Here is an 18,056-nt window from a genome sequence, read left to right as displayed (position 1 = left end):
GTCAAGTTTCATATTATTTTGAATATCCAATAGTATAGATGTACATGAGTTATTTATAGGTGTGCACGTGTTTTATGTATGTGTGCTGTACAGTTTGTTGAATGAACAAACGTTTGTATTATCCAAATATTTTGAAGTGAAATACGTACCCTAAATTGAACAATTTGGTCGGAAAACTGTGTGTGAACTCTACCACCGCAACGGGCCAGTGGCGCAATGGATAACGCGTCTGACTACGGATCAGAAGATTCTAGGTTCGACTCCTGGCTGGCTCGATTCTTTTGAACTTTGATTCTCGAGTCGTTTAACACTGGCGCTTACGTTATAGGCTAACATTGCAGTGAGTGAATACAGGACACACCTTTAATGTAGGCGAAGGTTTATATCTGGGTCAACATGTATAGTGACAAAAACCGGGCGTGTTTGTTGGGTCTTCGACTTAAATGAATCTCCTCATTGTTCCCAAAGTTTTTTTTTAGCTCATCTTCAAGAAAAGAAAGCTTTCATATATAGAGATAGATAGATATAGATAACAAAAATGTAAAAAGAAAAGTTAGTGCTAGAGCTAGTGGCAAGAGCTAAGGCAGGGCTATTCAATTAGTTTGTCTGGGGGCCAGTTCATAAAAAGCATCTCAAATGAGGGGCCTGAGAGATGTGACTTGCAATATAAGTGATGATACAACAGCAATATAATTCCATATGAATCAAAATCAGAAAGAGCTTTATTGCCAGGTATGTTCACACATACGAGGAATTTGTTTTCGTGACAGAGCTTCTACAGTGCAACAGGATAACAGAGACAGGACAAAAAACAGATAATAAATATATTTTAAAATTTTATGCTGTATTTTGCTACTTAAGAAGACTTTTTCTACATTAAAACGTTAATATGTTGTATTTTGAAACTACATAACATCACTGCATTGTACAATATGGCTTTTTTACAAACATATTCAAATGTTGTATTTCGAAGCATAACAAAATCAGTGAATTGCTCAAGTAGGCTTCTACATTCAAACACATTCATGTTGTTTTGAACTGTGTAACAATTAGGGATGCAACAATTATAGATTTTGGTTGTACGATTATAGTCTGAAGAATAATATTGGTTTAACGGTTATCACAATTATTATGCGTTTATTAAATTCAAAACACTACAAGTTTAGAAAATCACATGAAAACTGCTTATATTTTGAAGTGTTGTTTATTGCTGCTCAGTAACCAAACACAGCACAAAATATTAATAAAATACAAACAATAGTCTATTTCTCTCTTTGGACTTAAATGAAGAAGGTTTTGATTTAAACATGAGTGATAATTTTACAATGAAAATAAATGACAAAATGAATAAATAAATAAAAATAAATAAAAAATAGCATTTGTCTATTGTTAATGTAAGCTATATATTAGCAAAAAAAATTTATTGAACTGTTGTTATTATCTGCATTCATACATAAATAATCATTTTAATAATTTGTAATAATCCAACGTATCTTTTGTTTACATTGTACTGAAAGCCAGGCACAACTCTCACCATCGGGAAGCCAATACGGAAGTAACTAAAACTGCAATTCATCGACTCGCCTTGGGGGGCTGGCCCCAGGAAGTCCAGGTAATTTCTGACTGTAATGGGAAATGGGAAGTTTAGTTTGGAGGTTAAATTCATTTTTTAGTTTTTCATCATAATTATATTTTAATGTTTTGTCAATGTTTTTGTGAAGGTTTTGTTTGGGTACGGGTTCGGTTTGAGTTTTCTTCAGTAGTTCAGATACCAGTGTGTTTAGAGGATGAGACATTTTAGGTTTTTCATTGGCCAGAAGGGCTTTATATTGGACAGACTGGGGGTCCAACTGATGCAGGTGCAGCCAGAACTGAACAGCTCGTTTCTGAAGTTCAGCGGGTATAAACCCAGTTCAGCCCTGCAGGCAATGTTAGAGGTGTTTCTGTGGATATGTAAGATGTTTTTAGCAAATTCTAATTGTGTTTGTTCAATTAAACTTTTATTCCAATTTTCAAATTTTAATACTGGTCCCCAAATTTCACTCCCATATAGTACGATTGGTTTGATAATAGCGTGATATAATTTAATCCATGTTTTAGTTGGTAACTGTAATTGGCCAAAGCGTGACTTTATAGCATAGAATGCTCTACGAGCCCTCTCACTCAGAGTCTTGACAGCGAGACTGAAGCCCCCAGAGGCGGAGATCTGGATACCCAGGTATAGTAACTGCTACAATGCTCTAGAGCTTCTCCTCTGTATGTGAAATGGTATTTGTGTCCCTGAAATCTGGCCTTCTTCTGGAACACCATGACTTTGGTCTTGTCCAGATTGACCCTCAGTGCCCATTCCTCACATTACTGCTCCAGCAGAGTCAGCACAGCCTGTTGAAGACCCTCTGCTGTGGGAGGCAGCAGCACCAAGTCATCCGCATACAGCAGGCACTTTACTTCTGAGTCAAGTAGAGTGAGGCCGGGGATGCAGTCGGAGCCGTCTAGAATGTCTGCCAGATCATTAATGTAGATGTTAAACAGCGTTGGAATCAGGCTGCAGCCCTGTCGCACCCCTCGACTCTGCTGGACAAACTCTGTTCTCATATTTCCAACTTTTACAGCGCATTTCCTTTTCTTATACATGACTTCTATAATGCTATATACTTTTCCACCAATGCCAATTTGCAACAATTTGTATAACAGTCCATCATGCCAAATAGAATCGAAAGCTTTTTTAAAATCAACAAAACAAGAGAAAATCTTTCTTTGTTTGTCTTTTATGTTTTTATTTATTAAAGCATGAAGGAAGTAAATATGGTCAGATGTTCTTTGTTTTGGTAAGAAGCCAATTTGCGATTTATTTAAGATGTTCTGTTTTGTGATGAATGTCACTCTCCGGTTGTTAATAATATTGCAAAAGAGTTTTGCCAAGTTGTTGCCAACACAAATGCCACGTGGTCCAATTCATAGGGGTAAATTTTGAAGCCATTCCCATTCACACTGTTTCCAGGGCTAAGGGGAAGGAGTAGGGGCACAAAAATAGAATTGGGATTGAGCCTTAGTGCAGCGGTTCTCTAGCATTTGATGTCCACTTTTCCCCACAGAGTACTTTAACCCTAATAAAACACATATATATACTGAAAATGTTAATCAGTGTCTTATAAGGACTGATTTGATTTGACTGATTTGACTCATTTTGTCAATTTGATTTACTTTTTCTCTGATAGAGAACCTCTTGGATTCAGGACACAATGTAAAGGTTCAATGTGGATCAGTGCATGCAAGGTGCAAAAAAGCCTTAAAATATTTGAATATGTGTCTGTTATTTATATGTACTTTTATTTTATACCGTTTATTTTTTAAAGGAATAAAACAAAGCTTCAGCTTTAAAAATAATTATAATAGCCCGCACTAAACGTAAAAGGAAATGTGTTATGTTAAATGTGTTCTTTAAGGTTTAGCTAAAATTATACAGCCACAATTTATTGAACATTTATCATTTTCAGAATCAAACATATATAAGCATTTTTTACAAGTTAGTTGTAACGGTAGACATGATCTATAACCTAATTTCTACACATTTGTTGTAGCCTAGTATTGGAAAGTTTCCTTCAAATTACGCAAAAAGCGAACACTGACTCCTGTCGACTGCAACTACGTGTTTTCATGAACAATCTTCTATGCGTTGTTTAGTCCTCTTTATCCATTGGGAAACAGTGCACAATATTCTTGAATAGGAGCTGCTCTCTTTCCTTTTCTTATTCTCCGAGCATTTTCAAACATCATTTGTTTGAATATTTTGTAAGATGTCGCGATTCTTATGGACTTTGATTCTGAAGTTAGTTTGCGCAGTGTTCGTCCCTTATCATTAAAAAGTCTTACAAATCACCGAAAGTTGACGTGAAAAAAACGTTTGTATTTCTTTTTGTTTTCTCTCATGTTGAGCAACAACAGTGAACTGCTGCCCTCTCGTGGCTAAATTGGTCGAAAACTAATAATTCTTTTTTAAGTTTCTCATATATGGTGTGTTTTCGTTTTCAACGCGACACGTTTTGTCAAGAGGTATTCTGTCAGTAAATATTTACAGGCATTATTTTACGTTCTGATTTGAATTTAAACTTCGCAAGTAGACATCCACTCTTATCCCTGCTCTTAACTCTGGTTTAAAAAATAAATACGAAATTTGTATATATATGCTTAAGGTAAGCTTGGGGTAGTTTAATAAACAATTGACTGAGCGTTTAATAAACAATTTAAAGAGTTGTATTTCGCGAAGCTGACATGAAGAGAAACATCTTTAAAATAATCAAAATAGTTTAATAATGAATATTCATAAGTTGCGTTTGTGACTCTTTCAAAAAATGTGCTAACTAATTGAATAAAAGAATCGAGGATAGCCCGTATGTAATGACAACGTACATGCAAACGACTCGAGAATCTGAGTTCAAAAGAATCGAGCCAGCCAGGAGTCGAACCTAGAATCTTCTGATCCGTAGTCAGACGCGTTATCCATTGCGCCACTGGCCCGATGAACAAATAACGACCAGAATCACCAAAATGTATACATACGAACAAATTATGCAGATTTGTCCCATAAGTTTACATGACAAACTCCAAATATATACGTCGTATAAAACAACGTATTTCAGATAACAAGTTTTCAAATATTTAACGCACATAAAACTAGACGTTTAAAACAAACAATTTATTGTATACATTAAAACCGATTATTTCGCAACACATTTAAATCGGTATTTATTAGAAATGATTCGATAAAACATGTTTTAAGTCTATTAAATAAAAAGGATTCACTGAAAGGGAACGAGTATTGAAGAGTCTCCACGTGCTGAGAGAAGCACAGGGGCTGATAATTTCTGCTCAATAATCATGGCGACATCATTACACGAGACAGTTCTTATCGGAATATGTGATGGAGCGATTGACAAGAAGAAAAACGCATCTTACTGCACCAACAAAATTGGAGATAGACCGGTAAAGGGAATGTTATTTGTATATAAACCCAAGGCTCTATGCTAACTAAGGAAAGCTAAACTCTGCTTGACAGCTAACTTCTGTGGCTATTTTGCTGTTACTAAAATCCGTATGGATACTGAAATAGGTTTGACAGAGAAATTAAATTCCTTTGCTTCTTTAAGTAATTATTAAGAGAATATAATTACTTAAAGGTAGGTTATGTATCGCTAGCTAGTTCGCTAACTAATGGCTAACTAGAATTGGAGTTGTATTGCTCGATTAATACTAACGGCTTGAACTGAAGACATTCTAGATTTGTTTTGAAGCTAGGCTATTATATAAAGGCTAATATGTCCTGAATATCTGTGGAAAATTAGTTTAATGTCTGTTGCGATGGCTTGTGAACGCTAAACTCAGTTGGCGTATGTACGCACGCCGTATATGACGGGCCAGTGGCGCAATGGATAACGCGTCTGACTACGGATCAGAAGATTCTAGGTTCGACTCCTGGCTGGCTCGGTTCTTTTGAACCGGACTTCATTTATATAATCAAATATATAAAAAATTACATTACACATGCTAAAGAAAAACGTTTAATAGTAAAATTGGCTGTTAAATTACCAACATGTTTATAACATTTTGTTCGGTAAACAGATTATTAGCTCAAACAAACTTGTTCTCATATTGGTGATTCATAATTTGGCTATTGACTATTTTTAGCTCAATAAACTACGTGCTGCTTAATATGCTGCTTATTAATAGTAAGGTAGTAGTTGGTTTTAGGTATTCGGTAAGATAAGGGATATGGCACAAGGTCGTACTTTTTTGACTTATTTGACTTGACTATATATTAATGAAGAGTTCAGATGGAAAACCATCTAAATCCATTAGACCTCTTTTCTTGTAGATGAACATTTTCTATCAGGCTCCTTTTATTAGATTCAAAAGTTTCATTTTATGTCTAATGATAAGGTTATTACCTAGTAAATAAAATACCTTTTTTCAAAAATGTCACTTTAGACAAATATTTGTTTTTTAACAAGGTAGATTTTCTTTTGCGTCAAAACCAGCTAAATTCACTTGTGCTTTTTATGCAAAACCCTCTAAATCCACATATTGAGACAAGACATTGTAATTAGTTGAAAACCACTAAAGATGCTATTAGAAATTGTTTTACCAAACATAAAACAAATTACTCAAACCACCTAAAATGAAAAATATATAAATCTGTCAAGTAAGTGGCGGTTCATTCCGCTGTGATAAACCAGGGAAAAGCAGAAGGAAAATGAATGAATAAATGAATGAAAAACAAGTTTAGATTTGTCCACCCGTTGGGTTTTGGACACGTATGCATCACCATATGGGGCATAACAATTGGATGTGTGTTTGGATATTACTCAGTTTTTGACCACACTTCCTTATTATTGTTCATTTATTTGTTTGCTGGAAATTAGAACTGAGTTTAGAAATAGTTTTGAAACAAATCTTTGTGCTTAACAAATTAAATTAAATATGAAGGCTAATGGATGTCTTCAGTGGGGTTAATTTCCACCTTTTCCTTATCCACAAAAGTAAAGGAGTAAAGAGTAAAAGTAAAGTAAAGAGAATATAAAGAGGCCAAATGGAGGATGTTTTCTCACTACTGTTTTCTCACTAGTGAAGCATTAATTTTTTCCACTTACAAAGCCATGTAAATAACAAATGCGCTGTTGTGCGTCGCAACTGACTTTTATAGGGAATGGGATAGGGTTGGGCGATGTTGACCAATTTGGCATCGCACGATGTCTAAGGTGAAACATCGTGATGGACTATGGCATAGTCGTCGTCGTAGGCATCAGTAAATTAATTATTCATGAATAATTAATTAATTCATAAAAAAAATAATTATTTGTAGCCTACCGTTTCAACTACCTGACCCACATGGTCTTTGTTTTATCCATAACCAAATCATAAATAAATAAAGATAAGTTACACACAAATTACCCCCTCTCAATCACTTTTTCCGCAGGACTCTGGCATGAATAGGCAAAGTGATCTGTGTCGTAATAATGGCGTCGACAAACTTGGTTGGTAAAAAAGGTGCACAACCAACAGGAAACAACCAACATTATCTGAGGTTTTGGCAAAAATTTCTAAGTATAAGTGTGAAAGCGAATGACTGAAACAGTGTACTGATGCTGTAACACGTTACCTGATAGATTCAAAAGACCGAAGAGTCATTAGATAAAGACAAGATTAATTAAATATCACATTTAACAACTAAAGTGAGACGCGATGCAGCGGGACATCGTGTTGTGGGTTTTCAGCAAGTGGTACTTGTATAGTGGGGAGGGAGATCTGTTCAGAAATGCTAGATGAAATGCCAGTGTGGACGTGGATAGTTTTTGTTCTAAAATGCCATTTTCAAACTAAGCTGTATTAGTGTAAACGGGGCCTAAATGTGTATTTTTCGAGAGCGGGTTTGTGAAAGGGGGCCGGCTCAGCATCATGATGTCTATCGGCGACGGATGATGGCATCGTCTATCGACCCAACCCTAGAATGGGAGATGAGACTCTGATTGGTTTAACGCACGTTATACTCAAAACACACCCATAACTCATTATAGGGATAAACATGATGTTTCTTTTTACAATGAATGGTGATGGAACGGTGATGGAATAAAATTGGACTCTGTGGATGCTGTTTCATATGATTTGCTGAATTTTATCTTCACAGGACCTGCTTCCAATAATCACTCTCCAGTATCCCTCATGCAGTCTGTGTCAGAGAGGCCTTTCTCATGTTGTGCAGGTCTACTGCCCTCTTGCGGCGTCTCCTTACCACAGAACCATCAATGTATTTGCCTGCACCAACCCACAATGCTATGGGAAATCAGAAAGGTAGCATCCTGTTATTTCAGAATGCCATAAGAGCTTATTTAACAGCCACATTTGTTTTGTTTTTACAATTATTCCTAGCGATTCTGACCAGATTGCCCTGGTATGTTAGTTGTGTAGATGTTTAAAATAGCTCTTATGTCCAGTATTGTGTTCATATTTACGATAATGTTTATTTATGTAGCACCGTGGTCCTGCAAGACTAAACATTTTGTTCCACTGTATATCCACACATAGCGTAATGACAATAATGCTTAACTTGACTTGACTTCCCTCTGTAAAGTGGAAATCAAACTTAGAAAACTATTTATAATTTTTTTTTTCTGAATTAATATCTTTTTTATTCAAAGTGTGATGGAATTTTAGCTGTGGTTATGGCAATGAAGAAAGATTACAACAATTTCTGAAGGTTACAGCAATAAAATTGAGTAGGAAATGTAGAGGACCTTGCTTTGAATGACTTCAGCACATTTTTAGTCACATGGCAACACTCACAGGACGTTACTAGTCTCTCACAGGACAATGCCAGTCTCTCACGGGACAATGCTAGTCTCTTACAGGACAATGCTAGTCTCTCACGGGACAATGCTAGTCTCTTACAGGACAATGCTAGTCTCTCACGGGACAATGCTAGTCTCTTACAGGACAATGCTAGTCTCTTACAGGACATTCCTAGGCTCTCACAGGACAATGCTAGTCTCTCACAGGACAATGCTAGTCTCTCACAGGACAATGCCAGTCTCTCACGGGACAATGCTAGTCTCTTACAGGACAATGCTAGTCTCTCACGGGACAATGCTAGTCTCTTACAGGACAATGCTAGTCTCTTACAGGACATTCCTAGGCTCTCACAGGACAATGCTAGTCTCTCACAGGACAATGCTAGTCTCTTACAGGACATTACTAGTCTCTCACAGGACGATCCTTGTCTCTCACAGGACAATGCTAGTCTCTTATCCCTAACAGGACAATGTTAGTCCTATCCAGCTAGTCCTATCTAGTGAGTTCTATCTGTGAGCTAGTCTCTCTACTAGTTTCTTAATTCTCATAGGACAATGCTAGTCTCTCACAGGACATTACTAGTCTCTCACAGGACAATGCTAGTCTCTCATAGGACAATGCTTGTCTCTCACAGGACAATGCTAGTCTTTCACAAGACGTTGCTGGTCTCTCACAAGACATTACTAGTCTCTGACAGGACAATGCTAGTCTCTCACAGGACATTGCTAGTCTCTCACAAGACATTGCTAGTATCTTAATATGATATTCTCTCACATGAAATGACTAGTATCTTATCTCTTACAGGACAATGCTAGTCTCTCACAGGACAATCTTAGTCTCTCACAGGACAATGCTAGTCTCTCACAGGACATTGCTAGTCTCTCACAGGACAATGCTAGTCTCTCACAGGACATTGCTAGTCTCTCACAGGACAATGCTAGTCTCTCACAGGACATTGCTAGTCTCTCACAGGACAATGCTAGTCTCTCACAGGACAATGCAAGTCTCTCACAGGACATTGCTAGTCTCTTAACATGATATTCTCTCACATGAAATGACTAGTATCTTATCTCTTACAATGCTAGTCTCTCACAGGACAATCCTAGTCTCTCACCGGACAATGCTAGTCTCTCACAGGACACGACTATTCTCTTTCAGGACATTGCTGGTCTCTTGAATGACAATGCTACATTCTCACAGGACATTACTAATCTCTCACAGGACAACAATAATCTCTCACAGGACATCACTAGTCTTGAATTTGTAGGTTGTAGGAATTTGCTCTTTAATTTTGATCTCTGTATATCTCTGTACACCTAGTTGGATTGTCCTGCGCTCTCAGTGTTTGGACGACGACATTAAAGAAAGTCAAGACCATAAAACCACGGAGTGCGCAGAACCTACAATGTCAAGGACAGACTGGTGCGATGAAGCTGATGATTGGGGGATGGACGATGAGTCGGCTAACAGTACTGTAGAAAAGCCAAATGGCAGTGTTGGTGAAGGAACTGATGTCAGCAGCAGGCTTCAGGAGCTCTGCATTGACGGTGGTGCGGATCATCAAAGTGCTCCTCAACCAGACAATGTGCCTGTTTTCAAGCCGTTCTACATAAGTGTCATGGAGGAAACAGACTTGGATGGTTTTCAAGATATGGATCATGAAAATGAACTGCTTAGAGAGTATGAGGAAAGGGAGAGAGTGAATGTGGAAGAGATTCAAAGGTAAGTTTTAATTTTTCTGAGGGTACCTAGATGTTAGTTTTGGAACCAATTAATAAAATAAAAAATAAATTAACTAAATGAGATTAATATAATTATTTTTTTTTATTGAATCATAGACATCTATTTAAATTTAAACTGATCATAACTTAACAACACCTTAAATGTGGGCAAACAGGTGCTGTTTATCCATTAATAATATTAGCATTCATTTTCCTTCGGCGTAGTCTCTATTCATCAGGGGTTACCACAGCATAATGAACTGCCAACTTATCCAGCATATGTTTTACCCAGTGGATGCCTTTCCAGCTGCAACCCAGTACTGGGAAAAACCCATACACACTCAGACACACTCATACACTACAGTTTAGTTTGTTCAATTCACCACATGTCTTTGGACTGTGGGGGAAATCCGAGCACCCAGAGGAAATCCATGCCAACATGGGGAGAACATGCAAACTCCACTCAGAAATACCAACTGGTCCAGCTGGGACTCGAACCAGCGACCTTTTTGCCCTTCCAGCCACAACTCAATATTGTGAACACTAAGGCAGTACACTAAGGTCAATTTTGTTTACCTAATTCACCTATATCACATGTATTTGGACTGTTCAGAGACCCACGCGAACACACGGAGAACATGCAAACTCCACACAGAAATGTCAACTGGCCCAGCTGGGACTCGAGCGGTGAGACGACAGTGCTAACCACTGAGCCATCATGTTGTCTATTGTATCATTTTTGTTCATAATTGCACTCAAACATGCATCCGCTTCATGTTCTGAATGCAGTCTCTGTTCATCTGTTTTTTCGTAAATGTACACATTTATAATTCTAGCCAACTTACTTTGTAAGCACTTAATTAACATAAAAGTTGGAATGGAAACAACATTTATTAAATGTTATATTCAAATTTTTAATTAATAACTAATTAAATATATAAAAAATTACGTGCAATTGATTATGAGAAAACTTTTCATCCCTGTTCAATTGAAATGAGTCACTGACTACGTTTACATGGGCATCAGTAATCAAATTATTTGCGGGTAACTGAGTCCCCAAGACCAGGGGTTCTCAAACTTTTCAGCCCGTGACCCCCAAAAAAACAACGTCAGTGACATGGACCCAACACATTCCTCAGAGGTGGTTATAAACAAAATGTTGCACACACAACAATAGGCCTATATAAACATGAGCAAATTGACAACACAAAAAAGTGCAACAGTCCAACAAGCATATGCTATAATTTATATAGTCATTTATCAATTTGTTTAATTTAATATTATATATTCAAAAAGGCGGCAACACCAAAGCTCCAAAAAGCCCACACCTTGTATCAGCCTTTTTAATTTATTAAATTGTAATTTTTGGAGCTTTATTGTTGCCGCCTTTTTGAATATATGTATTTTTGCACTTTTTGCTGTTTGGCTAAGCACCCATTTAAAGTGATGTGCTTGCTTTTGGAATTTTTTTATTTAATATTAACCTCACGTATTGAGACTGGCGGGCACAATGTTTTCAGCACAAGTCTATTCTTGGTTTAATTTTGGAGGCCACCACCATGATCATCCTCAATGTTCAGTAGTGGCCTGTAATTATTTTTAATATTTTTGATTGCCATAAAGGTGTCAGAAAGTTTAATTTGGTGCTATAAAATCAATCTGCTGCAGCGGACGCTATTGCTGTGTTGTTACTCTAACGTAAACACACCAATCCAATGAAAAAAAATTAAAAGGCTGATCGCTTTTTATTTGCATGTTGTTGCTTTTTTTAATGTATAACTATTAACTACTATTTTAATCTTTGGTGGGTTATGGATAAAATATGGCAATTCTAATTGTTGAATAAAATTTATTTGACTTTTGGAAACCTCAAAGCGACCCCCTATCATTGTCCCACGACCCCCCAGTTTAAGAACCACTGCCTAAGACTATATGTTGTCTACCATATTTAACCAGGCCCCCTAACTATCAGTTTTGACAGCAAACAGAAATGGTGTTTAAGTTAAGTTGTAATAACTCTTCTCAAACCCTATACCTGATCTTTCAGAATAAAATGCCTACTTAACTATATCCACTCAGCTCTCAGTAGAAAAACAAGCCACCCCTACTGTTTGCTTATTTAAAAAATTTGGCTTAAAAAGGAACTGCATCACAATATGAAAAGATAATAACGAGCGCAGCTTGCGGTTCATGTGGACTTTAATCTGAACAAGACAATAATATGATTAAGGTGTTTACATGAGTTGCTTTTTGAATGTTCCTTTCATGATGTCACACATAATTTGACTAACGTCTGTGCTGCACTTCAGTAATGTGACAAAAATGGGCATTTTCCACATGTCTCTATCCGATTTCTGTTTATTTTGATTATGACTTTATTCAGATTAAGGTAATCAAAAATCGCTGTTTACATGGTAGACTCACTGAGTACGTTTACATGGACACCAATAATCTGATTTTAATATCATTAATACAATACTCGCGATTTTTTATTAATTTAATCTAAAGTCATAATCGAACTAACCAGAAATCAAATTAGGACAAGTGGTGCGGTGTCAATTTCCAAACAACACTCTTCCAGCCATTTATAATCGCATTCAATATCTTGTTTGTCACGGGGGCATGCATGAAATGTTACTGAATGAAAGCGAAAGTGGCAAACTGCAGTTAAAGGGGACAAATTGAAAATGAAACACCCGAAATTACAAAAAACCAAAGGAAATGTGGATAATGTGGTGACGCTATGACGTTAATTATATTATACGCTATAACATGTAAGACGGGATCATGAAAGGAACATTCTAAAAGCAACCCATGTAAACACCTTAATCATATTGATTTATTCAGATTAAGACAAATAATTTGATTACTGATGTCCATTTAAACAAAGTCAGTGAGAAACCTCTGATTGTGATATATGAGGGTGTCACCATTCAAAATTAAAGTGTGCCATTTTTGCTTGTAATGAGTTAGTTTAACTGCCTCATTGCCTCATTAGGACCATCATAAATTAATGACGTACGGCAGATATGAGCAAAATCCTGGAAAATAAACTGTAGAATTTTGACCAATGTGAGGGGTTTACTCACGCGACTTCTTTTAACCATTTTGGTCTATTTAGAAACTGCCAGATAAAAGATTACCACACCAAAAATAATAACAACAAAAATTTTTTTAACTAATTTAATCCCTGGAACAAAATTGACCTACAGGTTTGAAAGCATCCTTAGGGTTTCTTTAATGTCGTGAATCTCTAAAATAAAATGATAAATGCTGCACTACATGACAAAATTATGTATAACATTCTCTTTATTATATATTTTATTTTGTTATAGTTGTGAGCGTGGCGAAGTTCTGGAGGAATATGAGAAGGGCACAGCCAAACATGGAGATGACGTGTTCACCGGTTTCATGAAGAAAATCTCTCTTTGTCCTGAACAAGTGTTACGGTGATTGATTACATTTACATTTCTCTAACTTACTGGGATGTTCAGAAAATTAGCTCCAGACTGATGATCATTTTTGTCAGATTTGATTTATTCTGTTGGCATTCACACACCAGCTATATCATAGGTCTCAAACTCAATTCCTGGAGGGCTGCAGCTCTGCACAGTTTTGCTCCAACCCTGTTCAAATACACCTGATCCAACTAATCAAGGTGTTTAAGAGTAGTCTTGACCACCTAGATTAGTTGGATCAGGTATGTTTGATTAGGGTTGGAGCAAAACTGTGCAGAGCTGCGGCCCTCCAGGACTCGAGTTTGAGACCTTTGAGATACACTGATAAATGTCATCTGATAAATAACAAATAAATTACCTTTACACGTTAGCAACTTGCTATTGGCTTATAATGCCATCCTAATAGGTTATCAAAACATGCAAGGAATGCGCTAAAGCATGTTAGCAACTAGAAAACGTCTTTTCTCAGCAATAAAGTGCTCACTGTTTCCGTACACATTATGTTTTTTGTCAGAATTCATCTCATTAGCATATGTTCTAGCTACTACAACAGCTATGAGTATGACGCAAGAAGGATGTGCAGATAAATCACTCCAGCATTTTAGCTTAACTTGCTAAAACATGTAAGCAGGCTATTTATATATTCTAGTAATGTGTTAAAACCTGTTAGCAATGTGCTAGAACATATTATTAACTAGATAGCATGCTAAAATGCATATATGTAACTATTTGTCAGTCTATCTATCTGGCTATTTATTTAATTCATTCATTTTAACCGCTGATATAGCGTTAAACCTACCTATGTCTATCTTGTCAGGAATTCTTAAGCTAACATAACGTTTATCTTAATAAAGTTTATTTGGTTTTACCTTATTTGTCAGTAAAAAATATTTATTTCAAACCAAAAGTATATATTTTCCGTGTTTTTGTCAGAATTGATCACATTAGCACGTGTGCTAGCTACTACAACAGCAATGAGTATGACACAAGAATAATGTGCCGATAAATCACGCTAGCATTTTAGCTTAACTTGATAAAACATGCAAGCTATTTATATATGCTAGTAAAGTGTTTAAACCTGTTAGCAATGTGCTAGAACATTAACTAGATAGCATGCTAAAATGCATATATGTATCTGTTTGTCAGTCTGACTATTTAGTATATTTAATTAATTCATTTTAACCGCTAATATAGTGTTAAACCTACTTGTGACTATCTTGTCAGGAATTCTCAAGCTACCATAATGTTTATCTTAATAAAGTTTATTTAGTTTTACCTTATTTGTGATTAAAAAAGATTTACTAAAACTAAATGTTTGATAATTTTCAAACTAAAAGTATATATGAAGAGTTTAGATGCAAAAACCTCTAAATGCCATCTGACATTTTCCTCTAAAATGAGCATTTTTATCAAGCTTCTGTGTGTATGTTCAGTAACATCACTTTTAGGGCAAAGAATAAGTCCTTTTCCTGGTCTTTAAAGTGAAATAACTCAACATAAATAAAGGGAGATCAGAATAATGTTCATTTTCTAAGGAAATTTCAAATGGCACTTTTTGCATCTGAACTCTTCATATTTTCTATGCGTTTTTGTCAGAATTTGTCTCAGACACATGCTAGAATTTTTTTACAGCAGGAATGAACACGATGTGAGCTGTGTTGTCTGATTCAAGTCCAATTGATTCCTTTAAAGAATCAAAAAGATTTATAACTGTTCTAGTCTGTTTTAATCCTTTTTGTTAGTTAAATGTTCAATGAGTTCAATATTGACTCCATCGCCAAACCCAAAATCAGTTTTTCAGTTATGACCAATCCAAAACGAACAAGAAATTTCTGTAGACTTAAAAATAAAAGCTGTAATGCACTTTAAACACCCAAACATCGTATATTTAGAATGTAGTGACCATCCAGTGCATATATAGAGTGAGTTCTGTGTGGATATCACAGTATTTTTTGGTTAGCAAAAAGTGGAGATTCTTTATATTCAGCATTTTAATATTTACTCAGTTTTAATCAGATGTAATATCTCGCCTTACAGATACAGCTGGAACGGATCACCTCTGTTCATAATGAAGCCACCTTGTAATGCTAGTCAAATGGTGCCATCCTGCAGTCACTGTGGAAGTCAGAGAGTTTTTGAATTTCAGCTTATGCCTGCATTGGTCAGTTTGCTGGGTAGTGCAGACACAAACTCAGGTAAGGAGGGTTTTAAAATATTCTCAATTCAATTCATTATCATACTTTTTTTAAAGGGGTGGTCTACTATGATATCGTATTTTAAACTTTAGTTGATGTGTAATGTTGCTGCGTGAACATAAACAACATCTCTAAATAGAATACACTTAAAGTTTAGTGCAAAGGAGACATTGGCTTTTACAGAGTTAGCAAAGCCTACAGCAAATGAAGTTTGAGGACTACAAACAAATACATTCAGGATAGTGAGATCACAAATGCTTCCCCATGCGCACACACCCTTCGCATTGAAGGGGCGTGGACTGAGGCACTGTAATGTTAAAGCAGAGCAAGCTAAAATGCCGTCTAAATGCTGCTTTTCCACAGAGCTTCTTCTGTTTCTGTATTTGGGCTTCCAAAGGACACGACACAAAGAGAAGTGCTTACAGTTTAATTTTAATTATGTTCCAGAGAATTATAAAAAAAGATATAGCTAGTATTTGACAAAGCACAGCTTCCAGAATTTCTCCCAGTTCAGTGCTGGATTCGGCTTAAAACTCCTCAAAGTAGGAGCATCTCCAACCATAATAGACAAATCTGTGGATTGAGAGCCACAACCTGTAAGTATTTTTATTTGTTAAAATTGATCTATTATATGCATTGTTTCTAGTATTAATGGTATGGTGTAGCAAGGATGTAAATAAGCATAATAACAATTTAAATACAAATTCATATTTATCCGTCAAACGCCTGTAAACACCCACAGTCTTCACCAGTGCTGCAGTGTCTCTCTATGTGGCCACTTTCCCTGTGTGATACATCTCAAATAACAAACTCGTAAAAGACATGTGAACGTTTCATATTACTTACACATGCTTATAACCCGAATATATGTGAAAGACACTTGTCAGATTTTATTTTAGAGAGTAGGCATGAGGTTCAACCGTGTCCTCTTCATTTTATATCTAATTCATGCTCACACTGACATGGCTATACTGACTGACATTATTTACACAGCAGACGCTTCCTGGTATCGTGGAGCCGATCCGTGAATTACAAGCACATTATGTTAGATGACCAATCAGAGCCTCTTGAAGGCGGGCTTTTGGAGGAACTAAGAAATATGATTATTGTTTTCATGTTAGCAGAGTAGCAGTATATAATTAAAGTAAGATATATAAAAAAAAAATTAGATTTTTTTTTTTTAACAAATGAAGCATGAGCACACATTGCTTTGTATCTTATTGTAACCAGGGTTTGACACTGACAACAGAGGTGCAGATCCACATGCAGGTTTATTAGCGAGGTCAGGCAAGCAGTGGTCAATACAGGGGCAAACAGATGTATGAGGTCAATCCAGAGTCGTAGTCAAATTAACAGGCAGATGGTCACAAGGCAGGCAGTAAACAGGATGAAACAAATAAACAAGGCAAAGGATCAAAAACACGGCAAAGGCAGACAAAGGAAACGTGTTGTAATGTCAGTATAGCAGATAACAAGACTCAGCAATGAGTGTCTCAATGTGAGCTGTATATATGCGTGTGTAATCAGTACTTGAGCAGCATCAGCTGTGTGTATGCAATCAGTCAGGAGGAACCGGTTGTGTGTGTGTGTTGCATGACTAAATATGTAGTCCATTTACAAGCAGATTTGTAGTCCTATGTGTGTGTGAGTGTTTACCAGCGACCTCTGGTGGTTAGATCGCTGGTGATCATGCCACTTATAAACACAATCAAGCCTTAAAAATACATTCTGGACCACCACTTTAAGACATTTTTTCATATAAAAATGTGAGAGGAGCTTAAACCTAAAAGTTCATACTCATTTTGTTTTTCAACCATTTGTGTAAGGAGCTATAAAATACAGTGAAATGTCTAGTATTATGTCAAAATAAATAACCATCTGATACAAAACTGATCCGTCAGATTGCATTTTACAATAATGAATGGCTAACTGTATATTAATACTTATGTTTGTGGTATTAAAGCACTTTTATTTTTTTGTAACTTTCAGAGATTTCACTGGAGTTTGGAACAGTTCTGTCATATACTTGCAGAAATAGTTGTTGGACATCTGGATCAACGGTTCCAGTGGAGGAATTTCTTTTTGTTCAGCCTGACCCAGACCAAAAGTATTTCAAATGACATAAACAATCATTTATCATTAATAAAGGTAGTTCACCAATAGAGTGCATTCGTGCCCACTTTTTCCAGCAGCTTTGGTCCTTAACGTATTATTCTCATTAAGATTTAAATCACAGTGGAAAACACAGTGTAACTCTATAATTTTAAGGGAATAAGGTGACTTTAAACACTTTAATAAACCTAAAGTACAAGTGTGGCGGCAACCCCTTATGCATGACT

At 36.3% G+C, this 18,056-nt stretch overlaps 1 protein-coding gene and 3 non-coding genes across 4 annotated transcripts; 3 read left to right on the top strand and 1 right to left on the bottom strand.

Moving 5' to 3' along the window:
- Nucleotides 1–202: 202 nt before the first annotated feature.
- On the top strand, nucleotides 203–275 carry trnar-acg (transfer RNA arginine (anticodon ACG)). The gene has a single exon. It is a non-coding gene; the product is annotated as a tRNA-Arg (tRNA).
- A 4,170-nt stretch (nucleotides 276–4,445) lies between these two features.
- Nucleotides 4,446–4,518, bottom strand: trnar-acg (transfer RNA arginine (anticodon ACG)). Its single transcript has one exon. It is a non-coding gene; the product is annotated as a tRNA-Arg (tRNA).
- Nucleotides 4,519–4,783: 265 nt separating this feature from the next.
- Nucleotides 4,784–17,879, top strand: pdcd2l (programmed cell death 2-like). Its single transcript, XM_056451922.1, has 6 exons — nucleotides 4,784–4,983; nucleotides 7,682–7,845; nucleotides 9,664–10,065; nucleotides 13,400–13,513; nucleotides 15,560–15,717; nucleotides 17,707–17,879. Exons 1-6 carry the CDS (start codon nucleotides 4,879–4,881, stop codon nucleotides 17,835–17,837), a joined length of 1,074 nt encoding a protein of 357 aa, XP_056307897.1. The 5' UTR covers nucleotides 4,784–4,878; the 3' UTR covers nucleotides 17,838–17,879.
- On the top strand, nucleotides 5,412–5,484 carry trnar-acg (transfer RNA arginine (anticodon ACG)). The gene has a single exon. It is a non-coding gene; the product is annotated as a tRNA-Arg (tRNA).
- Nucleotides 17,880–18,056: the final 177 nt, after the last annotated feature.

This window comes from Danio aesculapii, chromosome 25 (assembly GCF_903798145.1).
Source record: "Danio aesculapii chromosome 25, fDanAes4.1, whole genome shotgun sequence".
Classification (NCBI taxonomy): Eukaryota; Metazoa; Chordata; class Actinopteri; order Cypriniformes; family Danionidae; genus Danio; species Danio aesculapii.
The sequence above is the reverse complement of the archived record's forward strand: the minus strand, read 5'-3'. Positions and strand labels throughout refer to the sequence as shown.

Coding starts and splice junctions, on each gene's coding strand:
- pdcd2l (XM_056451922.1), top strand. CDS start 4,879: ATGGCGACATCATTACACGAGACAGTTCTTATCGGAATATGTGATGGA. Junction 10,066..13,399: donor AATGTGGAAGAGATTCAAAG/GTAAGTTTTAAT, acceptor ATTTTGTTATAG/TTGTGAGCGTGGCGAAGTTC. Junction 15,718..17,706: donor TAGTGCAGACACAAACTCAG/GTAAGGAGGGTT, acceptor TGTAACTTTCAG/AGATTTCACTGGAGTTTGGA.